The sequence below is a fragment of the Bufo bufo genome, chromosome 7 (assembly GCF_905171765.1).
Source record: "Bufo bufo chromosome 7, aBufBuf1.1, whole genome shotgun sequence".
NCBI lineage: Eukaryota > Metazoa > Chordata > Amphibia > Anura > Bufonidae > Bufo > Bufo bufo.
The window spans coordinates 171922271-171937679 of NC_053395.1; the positions used below are offsets into that span (position 1 = coordinate 171922271).

A 15409-nucleotide genomic window follows, 5' to 3' on the forward strand; every position below is an offset into this window, starting at 1 on the left:
AGTACCAACAATACTGCCACCCTATCCCGTAGTTTCTAAAATGGGGCCACTTTTTTGGAGTTTCTACTCTAGGGGTGCATCAGGGGGGCTTCAAATGGGACATGGTGTCAAAAAAACCAATCCAGCAAAACCTGCCTTTCAAAAACCGTATGGCATTCCTTTCCTTCTGCGCCCTGCCGTGTGACCGTACAGCTGTTTACGACCACATATGGGGTGTTTCTGTAAACGACAGAATCGGGGCCATAAAATTTGAGTTTTGTTTGGCTGTTGTTAACCCTTGCTTTGTTACTGGGAAAAATGGATTAAAATGGAAAATTTGTCAAAAAATTTAAATTCTGAAATTTCCTCTCCATTTGCCAATAACTCTTGTTATTGGAACACCTAAAGGGTTAACGACGTTTGTAAAATCTGTTTTGAATACCTTGAGGGGTGTAGTTTTTTAGATGGGATCACTTTTTATGGAGTTTCTACTCTAGGGTTGCATCAGCAAAACCTGCCTTCCAAAAACCGTATGGCATTCCTTTCCTTCTGCGCCCTGCCGTGTGCCCGTACAGCGGTTTACGACAACTAATGGGGTGTTTCTGTAAACTACAGAATCTGGGCCATAAATATTGAGTTTGGTCCTTGCTTTGTAACTGGAAAAAAAATATTAAAATGGAAAATCTGCCAAAAAAGTGACATTATGAAATTGTATCTATTTTCCATTAATTCTTGTGGAACACCTAAAAGGTTAACAAAGTTTGTAAAATCAGTTTTGAATACCTTGAGGGGTTTAGTTTATAGAATGGGGTGGTTTCTTTTCTGTAAGCCTCGCAAAGTGACTTCAGACCTGAACTGGTCCCTAAAAATTGGGTTTTTGAAATTTTCAGAAGAATTTCAAGATTTGCTTCTAAACTTCTAAGCCTTGTAACATCCCCAAAAAATAAAATATCATTCCCAAAATGATCCAAACATGAAGTAGACATATGGGGAATGTAAAGTAATAACTATTTTTGGAGGTATTACTATGTATTATAGAAGTAGAGAAATAAAAACTTTGAAATTTGCAATTTTTTACTTCATTTTTGGTAAATTTTTGTATTTTTTTTTTTATGAATAAAATTTTTTTTTTTTTACTTCATTTTACCAGTGTCATAAAGTACAATATGTGACGAAAAAACAATGTCCGGGTCTTTAAGGTGAAATAGGGCTGAGTCCTTAAGGGGTTAAGTGTAAGTACATTTACTATAATCTTTGTAATGGATTACATTACAATTTCTTTATGTTGCAGGAAAGCAGTGCAACTTGATCATAATAAGAGAGTTTTACGGTGCTCCCAGAATGTCTGTGACCAGTATGTCGGTCGATATGTGGATGAGGAGATATTCCATGTAGCCAGAGAAACCCTTTATGAGATGCAGTGTTGCAGCAAATATATCCAGAGGTCTGTTGGGCCATTTTTCATGTGTAAAGTTTCAGACCTGTCCTATAATCTCTCGATAGTGACGTTGTGCTTTGTTTTCAGGTGGCGAGAGGTTTTAGCTGCACGTAAGAAGTTAAGACGACAAATGCGTGCCTTTCCAGCAGCCCCCGGTTCTGTGGGCCGTGATGGCAAACTGAAAGCTTTGATTCCCAGTGCTACACATGATGTACAGGCTTTATCTAAAGGAATTGTTAACTTGGGTCAGGCTGGAAAATTAAGCGTTTCCTTTACCAGGTGGGCTCATAGGGCTTTTAGTGTTAAAAAAAAAAAAAAAAAAAAAAAAACCTGACACTTTGATTTTACTTGAAATAACTATTGAATTCACTTTTCTCTCCAGGTGTCAACAGGTCAGGGAAAAAATATTTCATCAGTTGAAGGTTCAGCACTATTTCCAAGAGCTGCTATGGTTTGTATATGATTTAATTTACCTAGGGGGTCATGCACACGACCGTATGTATTGTGCGGTCCTCAAAAAACGGATCCGCAAAAAAAAAAGGATGACCTTTATGTGACGTCCGTGTTGCATTTTTTTTTTTTTTTTTGCGAATCCATTTTAAGGCCTCTTTCACACGAGCCTGACTGATTAGGTCCGGATGCGTTCAGTGAAAATCGCACCATTGTGCAAGCAAGTTCAGTCAGTTTTGTCTGCGATTGCGTTCAGTTCAGTTTTTTCCGTGTGGGCGCAATGCGTTTTGATGCATTTTTCACGCTCGTGATAAAAATCTGAAGGTTTACAAACAACATTTCTTAGCAACCATCAGTGAAAAACGCATCGCATCCGCACTTGTTGCGGATGCAATGCGTTTTTCACTGAAGCCCCATTCACTTGTATGGGGCCAGGGCTGCGTGAAAAACGCAGAATATAGAACATGCTGCGTTTTAAACGCAACGCAGAACTGATGCGTAAAAAAATAAAATAAAAAAAGGGTCAGGATTCAGTGCGGGTGCTAAGCGTTCACGTCACGCATTGCACCCGCGCGGAAAACTCGCTTGTGTGAAAGGGGCCTAACAAGTTCAGTTTTTTTGCGGAACCATTCCCTTCAATACGGTCATGTCCATGAACGTGTTTGAATGCAGCAGCCCTCGGGCCAATCAACTGATCACCCTGGGTTCGAATCTTGGCAGCTGCTGCAAACAGCAGATTTTGTTTGAGGAAGCTGTGGCCTGGCAAATAGTATTACATGGCAAGCATTAAATTGAATGGCTGTCCTTGATATTCTAAGAAATCCAGCAGTGTTGGAATTTGTGACTCTCGCTGTGATCCCATTCATTTCTATAAGACCACCGCTACTCTGTAATCCTGGCCGCGACCAGTGTAGCCCCAGCCTTATAGTAGAAGAGCACAAGACTGCCAGAGGGGGGGGGATGTCTGACATTCATATGCTCTGATAGGGCATATGGACTGGTTGTCTTCATGTGAAAACCCTTTTAATATAATCAGCGTATTGTATGTCTTTTAGTTCACAAATGGTTTTGTCCTCCCAATACAGTGATGCTGCATGGATGCCTCTGGAGCTGCCATTTCTGATCGTTAAGCATCTCCCCACATGGAAGCAATGCATCTTTTGGAAAGTAATCCTTGCTCTGCCTGAAATCAGTGATCCTGACGATCCCACAGGGTAAGTAAAGCTTATTATCTGATGTATAATTTTAATGGACGTTAAGCTGTTTTAATTAAGTTTATTTTCATCTGTGTTGCAGTGTCCTTTCAGACTGGTTAAAGGCCAAGTTCTGCTGGGCTGGTGTCAGGCCTGAGAGTGATCACGGGCAGCAAGTTCAAACATTAGCTCTCTACAGCTCCTTAGAGTCTCAAGGAGGAAGCCTGGTTCGAGTTAATGTGTGTGTAAAGGTGAGGTGGTCAGATGGGGGTCAACTATATTTTTCAAATTAACCCTTTCAGTAATCGCCTTAAATCCAAGGCCGATTTTTGCAAATCTGACATGTCACTTTATGTGGTAATAACTGTGGAACGCTTTTACTTATCCAAGCCATTCTGAGTTTGGTTTCTCGTGACACATTGTACTTCATTACAGTGGTAAATTTGAGTCGATATATTTCGCCTTTATTTATAAAAGAATCCAAAATGTACCAAACATTTGGAAAAATTCTCAATTTTCTAAATTTGAATTTCTCTACTTTTAAGACAGATAGCAATACCTCATAAAATGGTTATTAATCAGCATTTCCCATAGAACAATTTTACAAGGCTTAGACGTTTAGAAGCTATTTTTCACATTTTTAACATTTTTTAAAGAACCAATTAAGTTATAAAGTGATTTTGAGGGGCTTACGTAATGTAAACCACCCATAAATGCCCCCATTTTAGAAACTACACCTCTCAAATTATTCAAAACTGATGTTACAAACTTTAACCCTTGAGGTGTTCCGCAAGAATTAAAGGGGTTATCGGAGTTATATATATATTTCTTACAATGTGCCTTATAACATACCACATAATCCTTTTGTAATGTACTGTTTTCAGCTATATCATCAGGTTTCTTCAGTGCTGCTGTGGGTCACGTGACCCCGACGTCATCCAGCCAGCTCCCTGTGCTGATGTTTCGTGTACAGATTTATCCCTGCCTTAGGGAGTGGCCTGGCTCTGTACACGAAACGTCAGAGCCTTGTGTGCCCACTCCCTCCCTCTGCTTCTGGCCACTGGCTGGCGCCTGTGAGGGATCGCGCATGCGCGATCTTTACCAGTGCCGGCAGCCTTGTGAAAAGATTTACTGGACTGGTGTGCCCGTTCCCCTGCGCGATCCTTACCAGTTCCGGCAGCCTTATCAAATTAGCATTGCCCTATTCCACTGGCCATCAGCCACCCCCAGGAACAAAACAAAGTATAGCTTAGATATAATTATATATTTGATATAGAGCTATACCTAAGCGATAGAGATAGATCTATATCTTTATATACATATATATCTATATACTTCATCTGTATATATGTGTGTGTGTGTGTATATGTATGTATGTGTGTGTGTGTGTGTGTGTGTGTGTATGTATATATGTATTGTATATATATATATATATATATATATATATATATATATATATATATATATATATATATATATATATATTGCTCAAAAAAATAAAGGGAACACAAAAATAACACATCCTAGATCTGAGTTAATTAAATATTCTTCTGAAATACTTTGTTCTTTACATAGTTGAATGTGCTGACAACAAAATCACACAAAAATTAAAAAATGGAAATCAAATTTTTCAACCCATGGAGATCTGGATTGTGAGTCACACTAGGGGTGGGGGGCGATATAGACAATATAGGCGATATGCGATATAAATTTGTGCCACGATATGGATTTTGAGCATATCGCTTATATTGCCGGACCGCGATATGATCCTGAGCCGGCACAGTGGAGAAGGAGAGAGTCCCTCCCTCCCCACTGCGCGCGGCTGCCGCTGACCACCAATGACAAGAGGAGGAGGGGAGGGACTGACAGTAAATCATTGAGTTTTCACGATCTCAGTGAGCGCATGAAAACTCAAATCCGATGGTATATTCTAACGCTTGCCTGGGGGTTAGAACATACAGGGCCACGCCGCTGACAGTAGAACATTTAAAAACTAATCAGTAACTTTAACTTTATTAATTGGTGATCTCTTTACTGTATACCTTACTAGGTCTTAGCTCCGGTAACAGCAGGCAGTGCGGGCGGGCGGCGCAGGCGCGTGACGTCAGTGAGTGAGCGCCGCCCCCCGCACTGCCTGCTGTTACCGAAGCTAAGACCTAGTAAGGTATACAGTAAGGAGATGACCAATTAATAAAGTTAAAGTTACTGATTAGTTTTTAAATGTATTCCTGTGAGCGTCGGGGGGGGGGGGGGGGATCTGTGGATGGCACCGTTTAGGGGAGGGGGGGGGGGATGATCTGTGGATGGCACCGTTTAGGGGAGGGGGGGGGGGGATGATCTGTGGATGGCACCGTTTAGGGGAGGGGGGGGGGGGGATGATCTGTGGATGGCACCGTTTAGGGGAGGGGGGGATGATCTGTGGATGGCACCGTTTAGGGGAGGGGGGGATGATCTGTGGATGGCACCGTTTAGGGGAAGGGGGGGGGATGATCTGTGGATGGCACCGTTTAGGGGAAGGGGGGGGGATGATCTGTGGATGGCACCGTTTAGAGGAAGGGGGGGGGATGATCTGTGGATGGCACCGTTTAGGGGAGGGGGGGGGGATCTTTGATGGCACCATTTAGGTGAGGGGGGATCTGTGGATGGCACCATTTAGGGGAGGGGGATCAGCTCCCTGCTGTTGAGTGCACAAAGCACAGGGCAGCATGGAGAGTGTAAAGTCCTATTCACCCTAATAGAGCTCTATTAGGGTGAATATGACAAGGGTTCTAGCCCTTAAGGAGACTAATAGTTATTAAATAAAAAGTAAAAAAAAGTTTAAACACGCCCCCCCAAATATAGAAAACAATATATCGCAATATATATCGCATATCGCACATGCTTAAAATTATATCGCAATATAGATTTTAGGCCATATCGCCCACCCCTAAGTCACACTCAAAATTAAAGTGGAAAAACACACTACAGGCTGATCCAACTTTGATGCAATGTCCTTAAAACAAGTCAAAATGAGGCTCAGTAGTGTGTGTGGCCTCCACGTGCCTGTATGACCTCCCTACAACGCCTTTGCATGCTCCTGATGAGGTGGCGGACGGACTCCTGAGGGATCTCCTCCCAGACCTGGACTAAAGCATCTGCCAACTCCTGGACAGTCTGTGGTGCAACGTGACGTTGGTGGATAGAGCGAGACATGATATCCCAGATGTGCTCAATTGGATTCAGGTCTGGGGAACGGGCGGGCCAGTCCATAGCATCAATGCCTTCGTCTTGCAGGAACTGCTGACACACTCCAGCCACATGAGGTCTAGCATTGTCTTGCATTAGGAGGAACCCAGGGCCAACCGTACCAGCATATGGTCTCACAAGGGGTCTGAGGATCTCATCTCGGTACCTAATGGCAGTCAGGCTACCTCTGGCGAGCACATGGAGGGCTGTGCGGCCCTCCAAAGAAATGCCACCCCACACCATTACTGACCCAATGCCAAACCGGTCATGCTGGAGGATGTTGCAGGCAGCAGAACGTTCTCCACGGCGTCTCCAGACTTTGTCACGTCTGTCACATGTGCTCAGTGTGAACCTGCTTTCATCTGTGAAGAGCACAGGGCGCCAGTGGCGAATTTGCCAATCTTGGTGTTCTCTGGCAAATGCCAAACGTCCTGCACGGTGTTGGGCTGTAAGCCCAACCCCCACCTGTGGACGTCGGGCCCTCATATCACCCTCATGGAGTCTGTTTCTGACCGTTTGAGAAGACACATGCACATTTGTGGCCTGCTGGAGGTCATTTTGCAGGGCTCTGGCAGTGCTCCTCCTGTTCCTCCTTGCACAAAGACAGAGGTAGCGGTCCTGCTGCTGGGTTGTTGCCCTCCTATGGCCTCCTCCACGTCTCCTGATGTACTGGCCTGTCTCCTGGTGGCGCCTCCATGCTCTGGACACTACGCTGACAGACACAGCAAACCTTCTTGCCACAGCTCACATTGATGTGCCATCCTGGATAAGCTGCACTACCTGAGCCACTTGTGTGGGTTGTAGACTCTGTCTCATGCTACCACTAGAGTGAAAGCACCGCCAGCATTCAAAAGTGACCAAAACATTAGCCAGGAAGCATAGGAACTGAGAAGTGTCTGTGGTCACCACCTGCAGAACCACTCCTTTATTGGGGGTGTCTTGCTAATTGCCTATAATTTCCACCTGTTGTCTATCCCATTTGCACAACAGCATGTGAAATTGATTGTCACTCGGTGTTGCTTCCTAAGTGGACAGTTTGATTTCACAGAAGTGTGATTGACTTGGAGTTACATTGTGTTGTTGAGGTGTTCCCTTTATTTTTTTGAGCAGTGTATATTATACATACACACACAGACACACAATTTATATAGAAGTATATGGAGATATATACACTGCTCAAAAAAATAAAGGGAACACTTAAACAACACAATGTAACTCCAAGTCAATCACACTTCTGTAAAATCAAACTGTCCACTTAGGAAGCAACACTGAGTGACAATCAATTTCACATGCTGTTGTGCAAATGGGATAGACAACAGGTGGAAATTTATAGGCAATTAGCAAGACACCCCCAATAAAGGAGTGGTTCTGCAGGTGGTAACCACAGACCACTTCTCAGTTCCTATGCTTCCTGGCTGATGTTTTGGTCACTTTTGAATGCTGGCGGTGAATCCAATTGAGCACATCTGGGACGTCATGTCTCGCTCTATCCACCAACGTCACGTTGCACCACAGACTGTCCAGGAGTTGGCAGATGCTTTAGTCCAGGTCTGGGAGGAGATCCCTCAGGAGACCGTCCGCCACCTCATCAGGAGCATGCACAGGCGTTGTAGGGAGGTCATACAGGCACGTGGAGGCCACACACACTACTGAGCCTCATTTTGACTTGTTTTAAGGACATTACATCAAAGTTGGATCAACCTGTAGTGTGTTTTTCCACTTTAATTTTGAGGGTGACTCCAAATCCAGACCTCCATGGGTTGAAAAATTTGATTTCCATTTTTTTATTTTTGTGTGATTTTGTTGTCAGCACATTCAACTATGTAAAGAACAAAGTATTTCAGAAGAATATTTAATTAATTCAGATCTAGGATGTGTTATTTTTGTGTTCCCTTTATTTTTTTGAGCAGTGTGTGTGTGTGTGTGTATATGTGTGTGTGTATGTATGTATGTATGTATATATATATATATTAGATAGATTATTTTATTTTATGATAGATCTATCGATCTGCAATGTGACAGGAAGATCTTCTGCCTGTGTGAGCTAGGAGATGATCATGTGACTGTGTTTGTATGCAAGGTTAGGTTATGCAGTGCAGGGGGTGCGGAAGGGCCGATTATTCACACCCACAAATACTTATAAGGGAGAGCTCAGACATTGATACATGCCCCCACAGCTTTGGTGCAGCATGTAAACAAAGCATGAATAACAGAACTATGCAAAGGTGTAAGTATGGGTTTTTCTCTTAAGAAATCAAGCTTAACTAATGTATATGTATTGTCTTTTATAATTTTTTTTTTTTTATATCTCTGATAACCGCTTTAGAGGAAAATAGAGATGAAATTTCAAATTTTCAAATTTTTGGTAGATATTTTGTGTTAATCAAGTTTTTCTTGCAACACAGCAAGGGTTAACAGCAAAATAAACATCAATATATATTACTCTGATTCTGCAGTTTACAGAAATACCCCATATGTGGCGGTAAACTGCTCTATGGGCACGTGGAAGTGGTCAGAAGAAAAGGAGCACCATATGGATTTTGGAGGCAGATTTCGCTAGAATGGTTTTTAGGTACCATTTTGTATTTGAAGAGACCCTGACGTACCCCTTCAGTGGAAACCCTCAAAAAGTGACCCCATTTCGGAAACTACACCCCTTAAAGAATATATTAAGGGGGGTACTGAGCACTTTGACCCCCCCCCCCCTAAGCGTTTTACGGAAATTGGAAACACAGGTTTAGTTTTCCAATAAAATGTTGCTTTAGCCCCAAATTTTTTATTTTCACAAGGGGTAACAGGAGAAAAAGCACCCCATAATTTTTTACCCATTTTCCCCTGAATACGGCAACACCCCATATGTGGTGGTGAACTGCTGTGAGGGCACATGGAAAGGAAGGAGCGCCATATGGCTTTTGCAGCGCAGATTTTGATGGATAGGTTTACGGGTGCCATTGGTTTTTATTTTTTAAGTGATTGTCTTATGTGGGGGCTCATTTTTTGGTGGATGAGGTGGTAATAAACTTTTTGTGAGGCAAGGTGAAAAAAAAATGGCTGTTTTTTTTTTACTTACAGCATTCACCTGAGTGGGCATATAATGTGATATTTTTATAGAGCAGGTTGTTACGAACGTGCCGATACCTAATATGTCTATTTTTATTTTTGTTAAGTTTTACACAGTGAAATCATTCTTGAACAGAATGAAATCTTGTTTTTGTGTTGCCATTTTCTGAGAGCCCTATTTTTTTTTTTTTTTGGGGCGATTGTCTTAGGTTAGGGCTAATTTTTTGCAGGATGACATGACTGTTTGCTTGGTACTATTTTGGGGTACATAAGACTTTTTGATCCTTGGTATTACACTTTTTGTGAGGCAAGGTGACTAGAAAATGGCATTTTTTGACAGTCTTTTTTTTTTTTTTTTTTTATGGTGTTCACCTGACTGGGTGGATCATGTGATATTTTTATAGCCGATCGATACGGACGTGGCGATACCTAATATGTTACTTTTCTTACTTGAAACTTTAAAAAAATTTCTAAAACTTTCTTTTTTTTATCTTTTTTTTTTTTTCACTTTATTTTTTGTCCCACTCTGGGACTTCAACTTTTGCGGGTCTAATCCCCTTTACAATGCATTACAATACATCTGTATTGTAATGCATTGGCTGTAAGTGTATTACACACTGTAATACACTTACAGCTTCCTGCCTGTGAGATCCATGGGGTTGGATCTCACAGGCTCTCACGGAAGGCAGCCATGATGCCTAAGGAAGGCATCAGGCTGTCTTCCCTGCCATCAGGTCCCCGTCACAGTAGTGCGGGGACCTGATGGACACCCGCACCTGTCAGGATACCGCACGTGCCGCGGTCAGCACTGACTGCAGCAGTGCAAGGGTTAATGCACTGGCATCTGTGTTTTCACCGATGCCGGACGAATACAGCAGGGGACCTGCTATCAGTGACTGCCGGACCCCTGTCCCAGTTTCCAGCACCGTACATGTATGGCGCTGGTATCCTACGGGTTAGTCATGTGTAAAGAGAAAAACAATGGTTGATGGACGGAATTGTTGATCACGTGTAAATTCTTTAAAAAAAAAATTAATGGCTTCACTTTGACTTGTGCATCTCTATATATTTTCCTCCTATAGACTGTACATGGCCCTCTGACAGAAAATGAGTTGGAGCAGGTTGAGCTTCAAAAGCAGTTATTGGGAACAAGTGGTATTGTCCTCCTCTTGCCAGCGCAGTCAGATTCAGATGTCTGTCAGATCGAAGCATTACTGCAGCTGAAGCAGCTCCTCCAAGCTAAACCGTTTAAGCCACCCCCAAGTCTTGCTGTTCTGGTTCCTTCATCTTACTCCGATCCAGAGACCGTTGTAGAAAAAGGCGAGTGTACATTATGAATGATTAACTGGCAGTTTATTGCGTAGCAGCATGCAATTTTGCAGACGTCCTGAATCCTCTATCCCAGGGTCAGCAATGGCACTCCAGCTACAATTCCTAGCATGCTCCATTCATTTCTATGAGAGTTCTGAGGAAGTATGCTTGCTGGGAGTTGTAGTTTCACATCAGCTGGAGTGCCGGAGGTTGCCTACCCCTGCTCTATCCTGTACTTGTTGATAACCAGCCATGTAAACCATTTTTCCCCAAAACTAGAGTAATTTGGAACGCTTTTGAAAACCTATGGTTATGTCCGTATAAAAGTTGCAATAATGGATAATAAATCTCTTTATCACCTTCTGCTTTTATATCATTGTTTAACATCTTTGTCTTTTTTACTTTCAGAACTTAATATTTCTGACCTAGTGACATCTGGACTAATATCAGATTATAATGTGTTCTCCATACCTGATGGCATCAATGACATGAAAGGAACAAACATGGTAAGATTTACAATATTAAAGGAATATTACAAATTATATTCATGGCATATAGGACAAGTCCTAAATGTGTGACGTATTGGTCCCACCCCAAAGGTCCCCACCTTTCAGAAGAACAAGAGCTCTGTGCCTCCCTTTACACAGCATGTAGCTTTCTCATTTTCACTCTGGCTCACCTGTTTCCATAAGGTGCAAAACCATTAGAGTACAACCATGCGGGCAGGCTGCAGTCGAGTGTAATTAAACTAATTAGGAGCTCACTATTTAATCGGTCTGTATTGTTGCGGGTGTAGACTAACTATAAATGCGGTACTAATTATTCTTATTGGAGCTTGCTGCAGTTCGTACGGGCGCACAGTACTTGACCTCAGCGCAGGCGCATTGCACCTGCGCCATGACTGCCATGCGGTAGTCCACTTAAGGTACTGAGATCAGCTGGGTTAGGGTGCTTGAAATGCAGCAGATTTTGTGGCAGAAAATCGGTTCCATTCATTTGAATGGGGTAGCATGCTGATGGATTTCTGCAAGCCCCATTAAGGTGAATGGAACTGATTTTCAGTCGCAGTATTTTCTGCCGCGTGTGAAGGCACACTTATGGCACCAATAAGCAGCCTAATTAGGAACATAGACGAGATTCTTGATTCTAGACACGTTCTATCCTGAACTTGGAGCCTTTTAGTAGCAGCTCTCCTCAGTAACATTACAGCTATGCCGTGCTTGTTCAAAGCAGTATGGGCCGCTGAGTTGGGAGATGAATTATTTTTTTATTTTTAAATAAAAATCCAATTTACAGCTTTGGTTATACTGTATTACTTCAGTGGCTGACTCTTCTTTTGGCTTTGTATTTCCTCAGGTCTCCTCTGCTGTACAGTTTCTGCTGTCCCACTGCCCACATTCTTTGGAATTGCGCAGTCTCCCTTTCCGACAATACATAGAGGATGGTGTGTGCAGTGCATTCAGTAATGCCTTTTATCACGATAAGATGGAAAGAAAGAAATCTGGACTTCCCGCACAGGATCCTGCTGCCATCATTGACTTGTACAATGATACCATTTCATTCCTAGCAGAGGTAGTTTCTTCTGAGCAACTCACTGAACTGTCCTGGCCTGTAACAGAGTTTACATGTTCTAGTGGCAGCTCTCTAATGCCACCTACTGACTGGAACAGTCCTGGCCATCTTGCATGGCTGAAGAAGGCAGTACGTTGTTTTCAGCTTCCACAAATGGACAGACCTCCACAAGGAGGTGAGAAAGTACATATTATTGGAATAGAAAAAGAAGTTGGGTTTTCTAATGTTACAGCAAAAAGTATGATGTGACGTTTCATTGTACAGTTTATTAATCCTCTGAAATATTACTGTGATATCTTTCTGACAGCTCCTTGGGGTCCTGTCTGTTCCATGATTATGGACTACGTGTCACAGATCACACAGTCCCCATCAGGTCTTCCTCTGTTGTTCTCTGAAGTTCAGCTCCTTCTCGGTCGCATAAAGAAACAATGGTTTTCAAAGGAAGGCATTGCAGGCTTCACACCATCTGTGCAAGACATTCCTTGGGATGAGATAATTGCTCTTTGCATTAATCACAAACTAAGAGCCTGGGACCCTCCGTTTCTTTCCGATTCTAAAGGTAAAACATTATGGTCTGCATATGAATAATGCTTGTATTATATAAAATCTTCACGAAACTTAAAGCATTTTAAATAGTTTGCCTATATGGCAGATGGAGAAAGGCACAGATTAATTCCAGACAGTCTGTTACAGATACAGGCTGTATACAGATTAGTCAACCAACTCTACCAGTTATCTAATGGATATGGGTGCCTCATTACGGTCTTCTGATAGCACATGTTATGAAGGAAAGACAGATTGAGATTGTGGGATTTCAAGATGCTCAATCCTTTGTCCTCTTGAAGATCTACTTATTCCCTTTGAGAAATAGGTTTTGGATGAATAAGCATTTCATTTGTATGCCAGGCATCAAAGGGGTTGTCTCATCTTAGAAATTGGTGGCATATTGCTAGGATATGCCACAAATGTCAGATAGGTTTGGGTCCCACCTTTGGGACCCACGTCACTCTATCTCCACAACAGGACCCCCGAAGTAAGCGGAGAGCAGCCACGCATGCACAGCCACCCGCCATTAATTTCTAAGGGGCTGCTAAAAATAGCCGAACACTGGCTTGGCTGTCTCTAGCCGTCCCATAGAAGTGACTGGAATGGTGGATGTGCTTGCACATTGTGCTTTCCATTTCTATGCTCACTCAGCTATTTTTGGTACTCCGACAAAAATTAATGGAGAGCATGTTGCACATTTGCGATGTGCTCTGCTTCATTTTCGGGTGCCTATTCGGGAGTTAGGTGCTGGTCTCAGAGGTGGGACCTGCACCCATCGGACTTTGATGGCATATACTTTCGGAGGCCTGTTCTGGGATATGCCATCAATGTCTCAGATGACACAACCTCTTGTCACCTGACCGCTCATGGAAAACTATGAACCCCAATGAACGGAAGAGAAACTGATTTTTCCGTATCATTGGGGGACACAGACTCGACCGTGGGATGTTACAGAACAGTCCCAAGGCTGGGCATAACAAAAAACCCTCCTGCCAATCAGAGAACTGCCGTCTGCAAAACTCTATGCCCCAGAGAAGGGTCAGAAGACGCAAAGGAGTGTACTCTGTAAAATTTTGAAAAGTTGTGCAAAGACGATCAGGTAGCCGCTTTGCATACCTGAAGGGCCGAGGCCCCTACTGCCCGAGCAGAATGAGCAGTAACCCGAAAGGGTGGGTCTCTGTCATTGATGCGGTACGCTTCCACAATGGCCAAACAAATCCATCGGGTAATGAAGGTTTTGGACACAGCCAGTCCTCGTCTCGGCCCCTCTGGAATGATGAATAGAGAATCCGTCTGTTCAAAGGGTGACTTCTGGGACAGATGGATGTGAACGGCTCGTATCAAATCCAGAGTGTGGAGCTACTGTTCACGAGGATGAGACTGGGCAGGACAAAACAAAGGTAGAATGATCTTTATTGAGAGGGAATGCCGACACAACCTTTGGAAGGAAGGACTGAACAGGGCGAAGGACTACATTGTCCTGATGGAGGATCAGGAAGGGCGACCGACAGGAAAGAGCCGCTAGTTCCGACACCCTACGGATGGAAGTGATTGCCACCCAAAAGGCCACCTTGTAGGACAGGAAGCGAAGGGAAACCTGCTGCAAAGGCTCAAACAGTGAAAACTGAAGAGTGATGAGCACTAGATTAAGATCCCAAGTATTTAACGGAGGACGGTAAGGGGGTGCAGAGTGTGCAACTCCCTGCAGAAAGGTCCTTACCGCAGAGAGTGAAACCAAATCCTGCTGAAAAAGAATAGAAAGGGCCAAAACTTTCCCTTTGTGGGAGCTAAGAATTCGCACCAGGACACAGAGGAAGGAGTGGGAAGCGCGGGAACTTCAAGCCCCGCCCCCAAAATGGAGTCACCCCCGGGCTATAACGCGGGAGGCGCAGGCCCGATCCCTCTGTCCGTCCTAGAGAGGCCTCGCCCCAGCCCCCCAAAACCCCCCTCGCTTTCCATACAGTGGTGCAGGCGCTAGGAACCTCGGCCGACTGGAGATGCCTGCCGGGGACCCGGAGCGTGAGTAGCCCGCAGAGAAGCCGGGGCCTCAATTACAAGTGGCCCCGGTGAAGGACTGGATCAGAACCCCACAATAAGTAGAGAGGGTCCCGTAGAAGAAGGCATTGTGGGCACAGAGGGCCTCCCTTCACCCCCCCCCCCCCCCCCACTCCCGACAAGAGATGTGCACATGGAGAGGATAAGCATTGGTGGGGGCCATTCACTAAAGGTAACCTAAGAAGGGGAGGGGTGAGGAAGAAGGCGGCTGTTTGGGCCAAAAATACTCACCCGTCTGGCGTTTTCTGCCCCCCCGGTTCCAGCCGGGTCACCACCTTCGGTGTGCGGCCCCTTGGGGAGGGCTGCTACACCGGAAACAGGGGAAACTTATCCTGGTGGCCATGATGACCCGAAAGCTGGCGGGATGCAGAGGCTTTGGAAACCTCTGGTCCTCCTTGTGTTTTGGAGACCTGGAACGAGCAGAGGGCTTGGGGACCTCCTGTTCTCCCGTCTTCTGGGTGGGGATGCAGGCAGCTAGGACTGCCTGTAATCCAGCTGGAAAAAAATCAAAAATTGAAAAATCAGCAGACCTGCAAAGCAGGGAGGTCTGCCTCCTACAGACACTAAGCTAAAACTGATT

At 44.0% G+C, this 15409-nt stretch overlaps 1 protein-coding gene across 3 annotated transcripts in view; it reads left to right on the forward strand.

Annotated features, from left to right (window-relative positions):
- LOC121008983 (minichromosome maintenance complex component 3 associated protein) overlaps positions 1 to 15409 on the forward strand; it is a 71765-nt gene that overhangs the window by 37414 nt on the left and 18942 nt on the right. For all 3 annotated transcript variants that reach the window (XM_040441840.1, XM_040441841.1, XM_040441842.1), the window contains exons 17-25: positions 1271 to 1423; positions 1505 to 1696; positions 1800 to 1868; positions 2953 to 3081; positions 3164 to 3311; positions 10428 to 10665; positions 11065 to 11162; positions 12013 to 12403; positions 12536 to 12787. In XM_040441840.1, the coding sequence (XP_040297774.1) occupies positions 1271 to 1423; positions 1505 to 1696; positions 1800 to 1868; positions 2953 to 3081; positions 3164 to 3311; positions 10428 to 10665; positions 11065 to 11162; positions 12013 to 12403; positions 12536 to 12787 (1670 nt within the window). The remainder of the gene's footprint in view (positions 1 to 1270; positions 1424 to 1504; positions 1697 to 1799; positions 1869 to 2952; positions 3082 to 3163; positions 3312 to 10427; positions 10666 to 11064; positions 11163 to 12012; positions 12404 to 12535; positions 12788 to 15409) is intronic.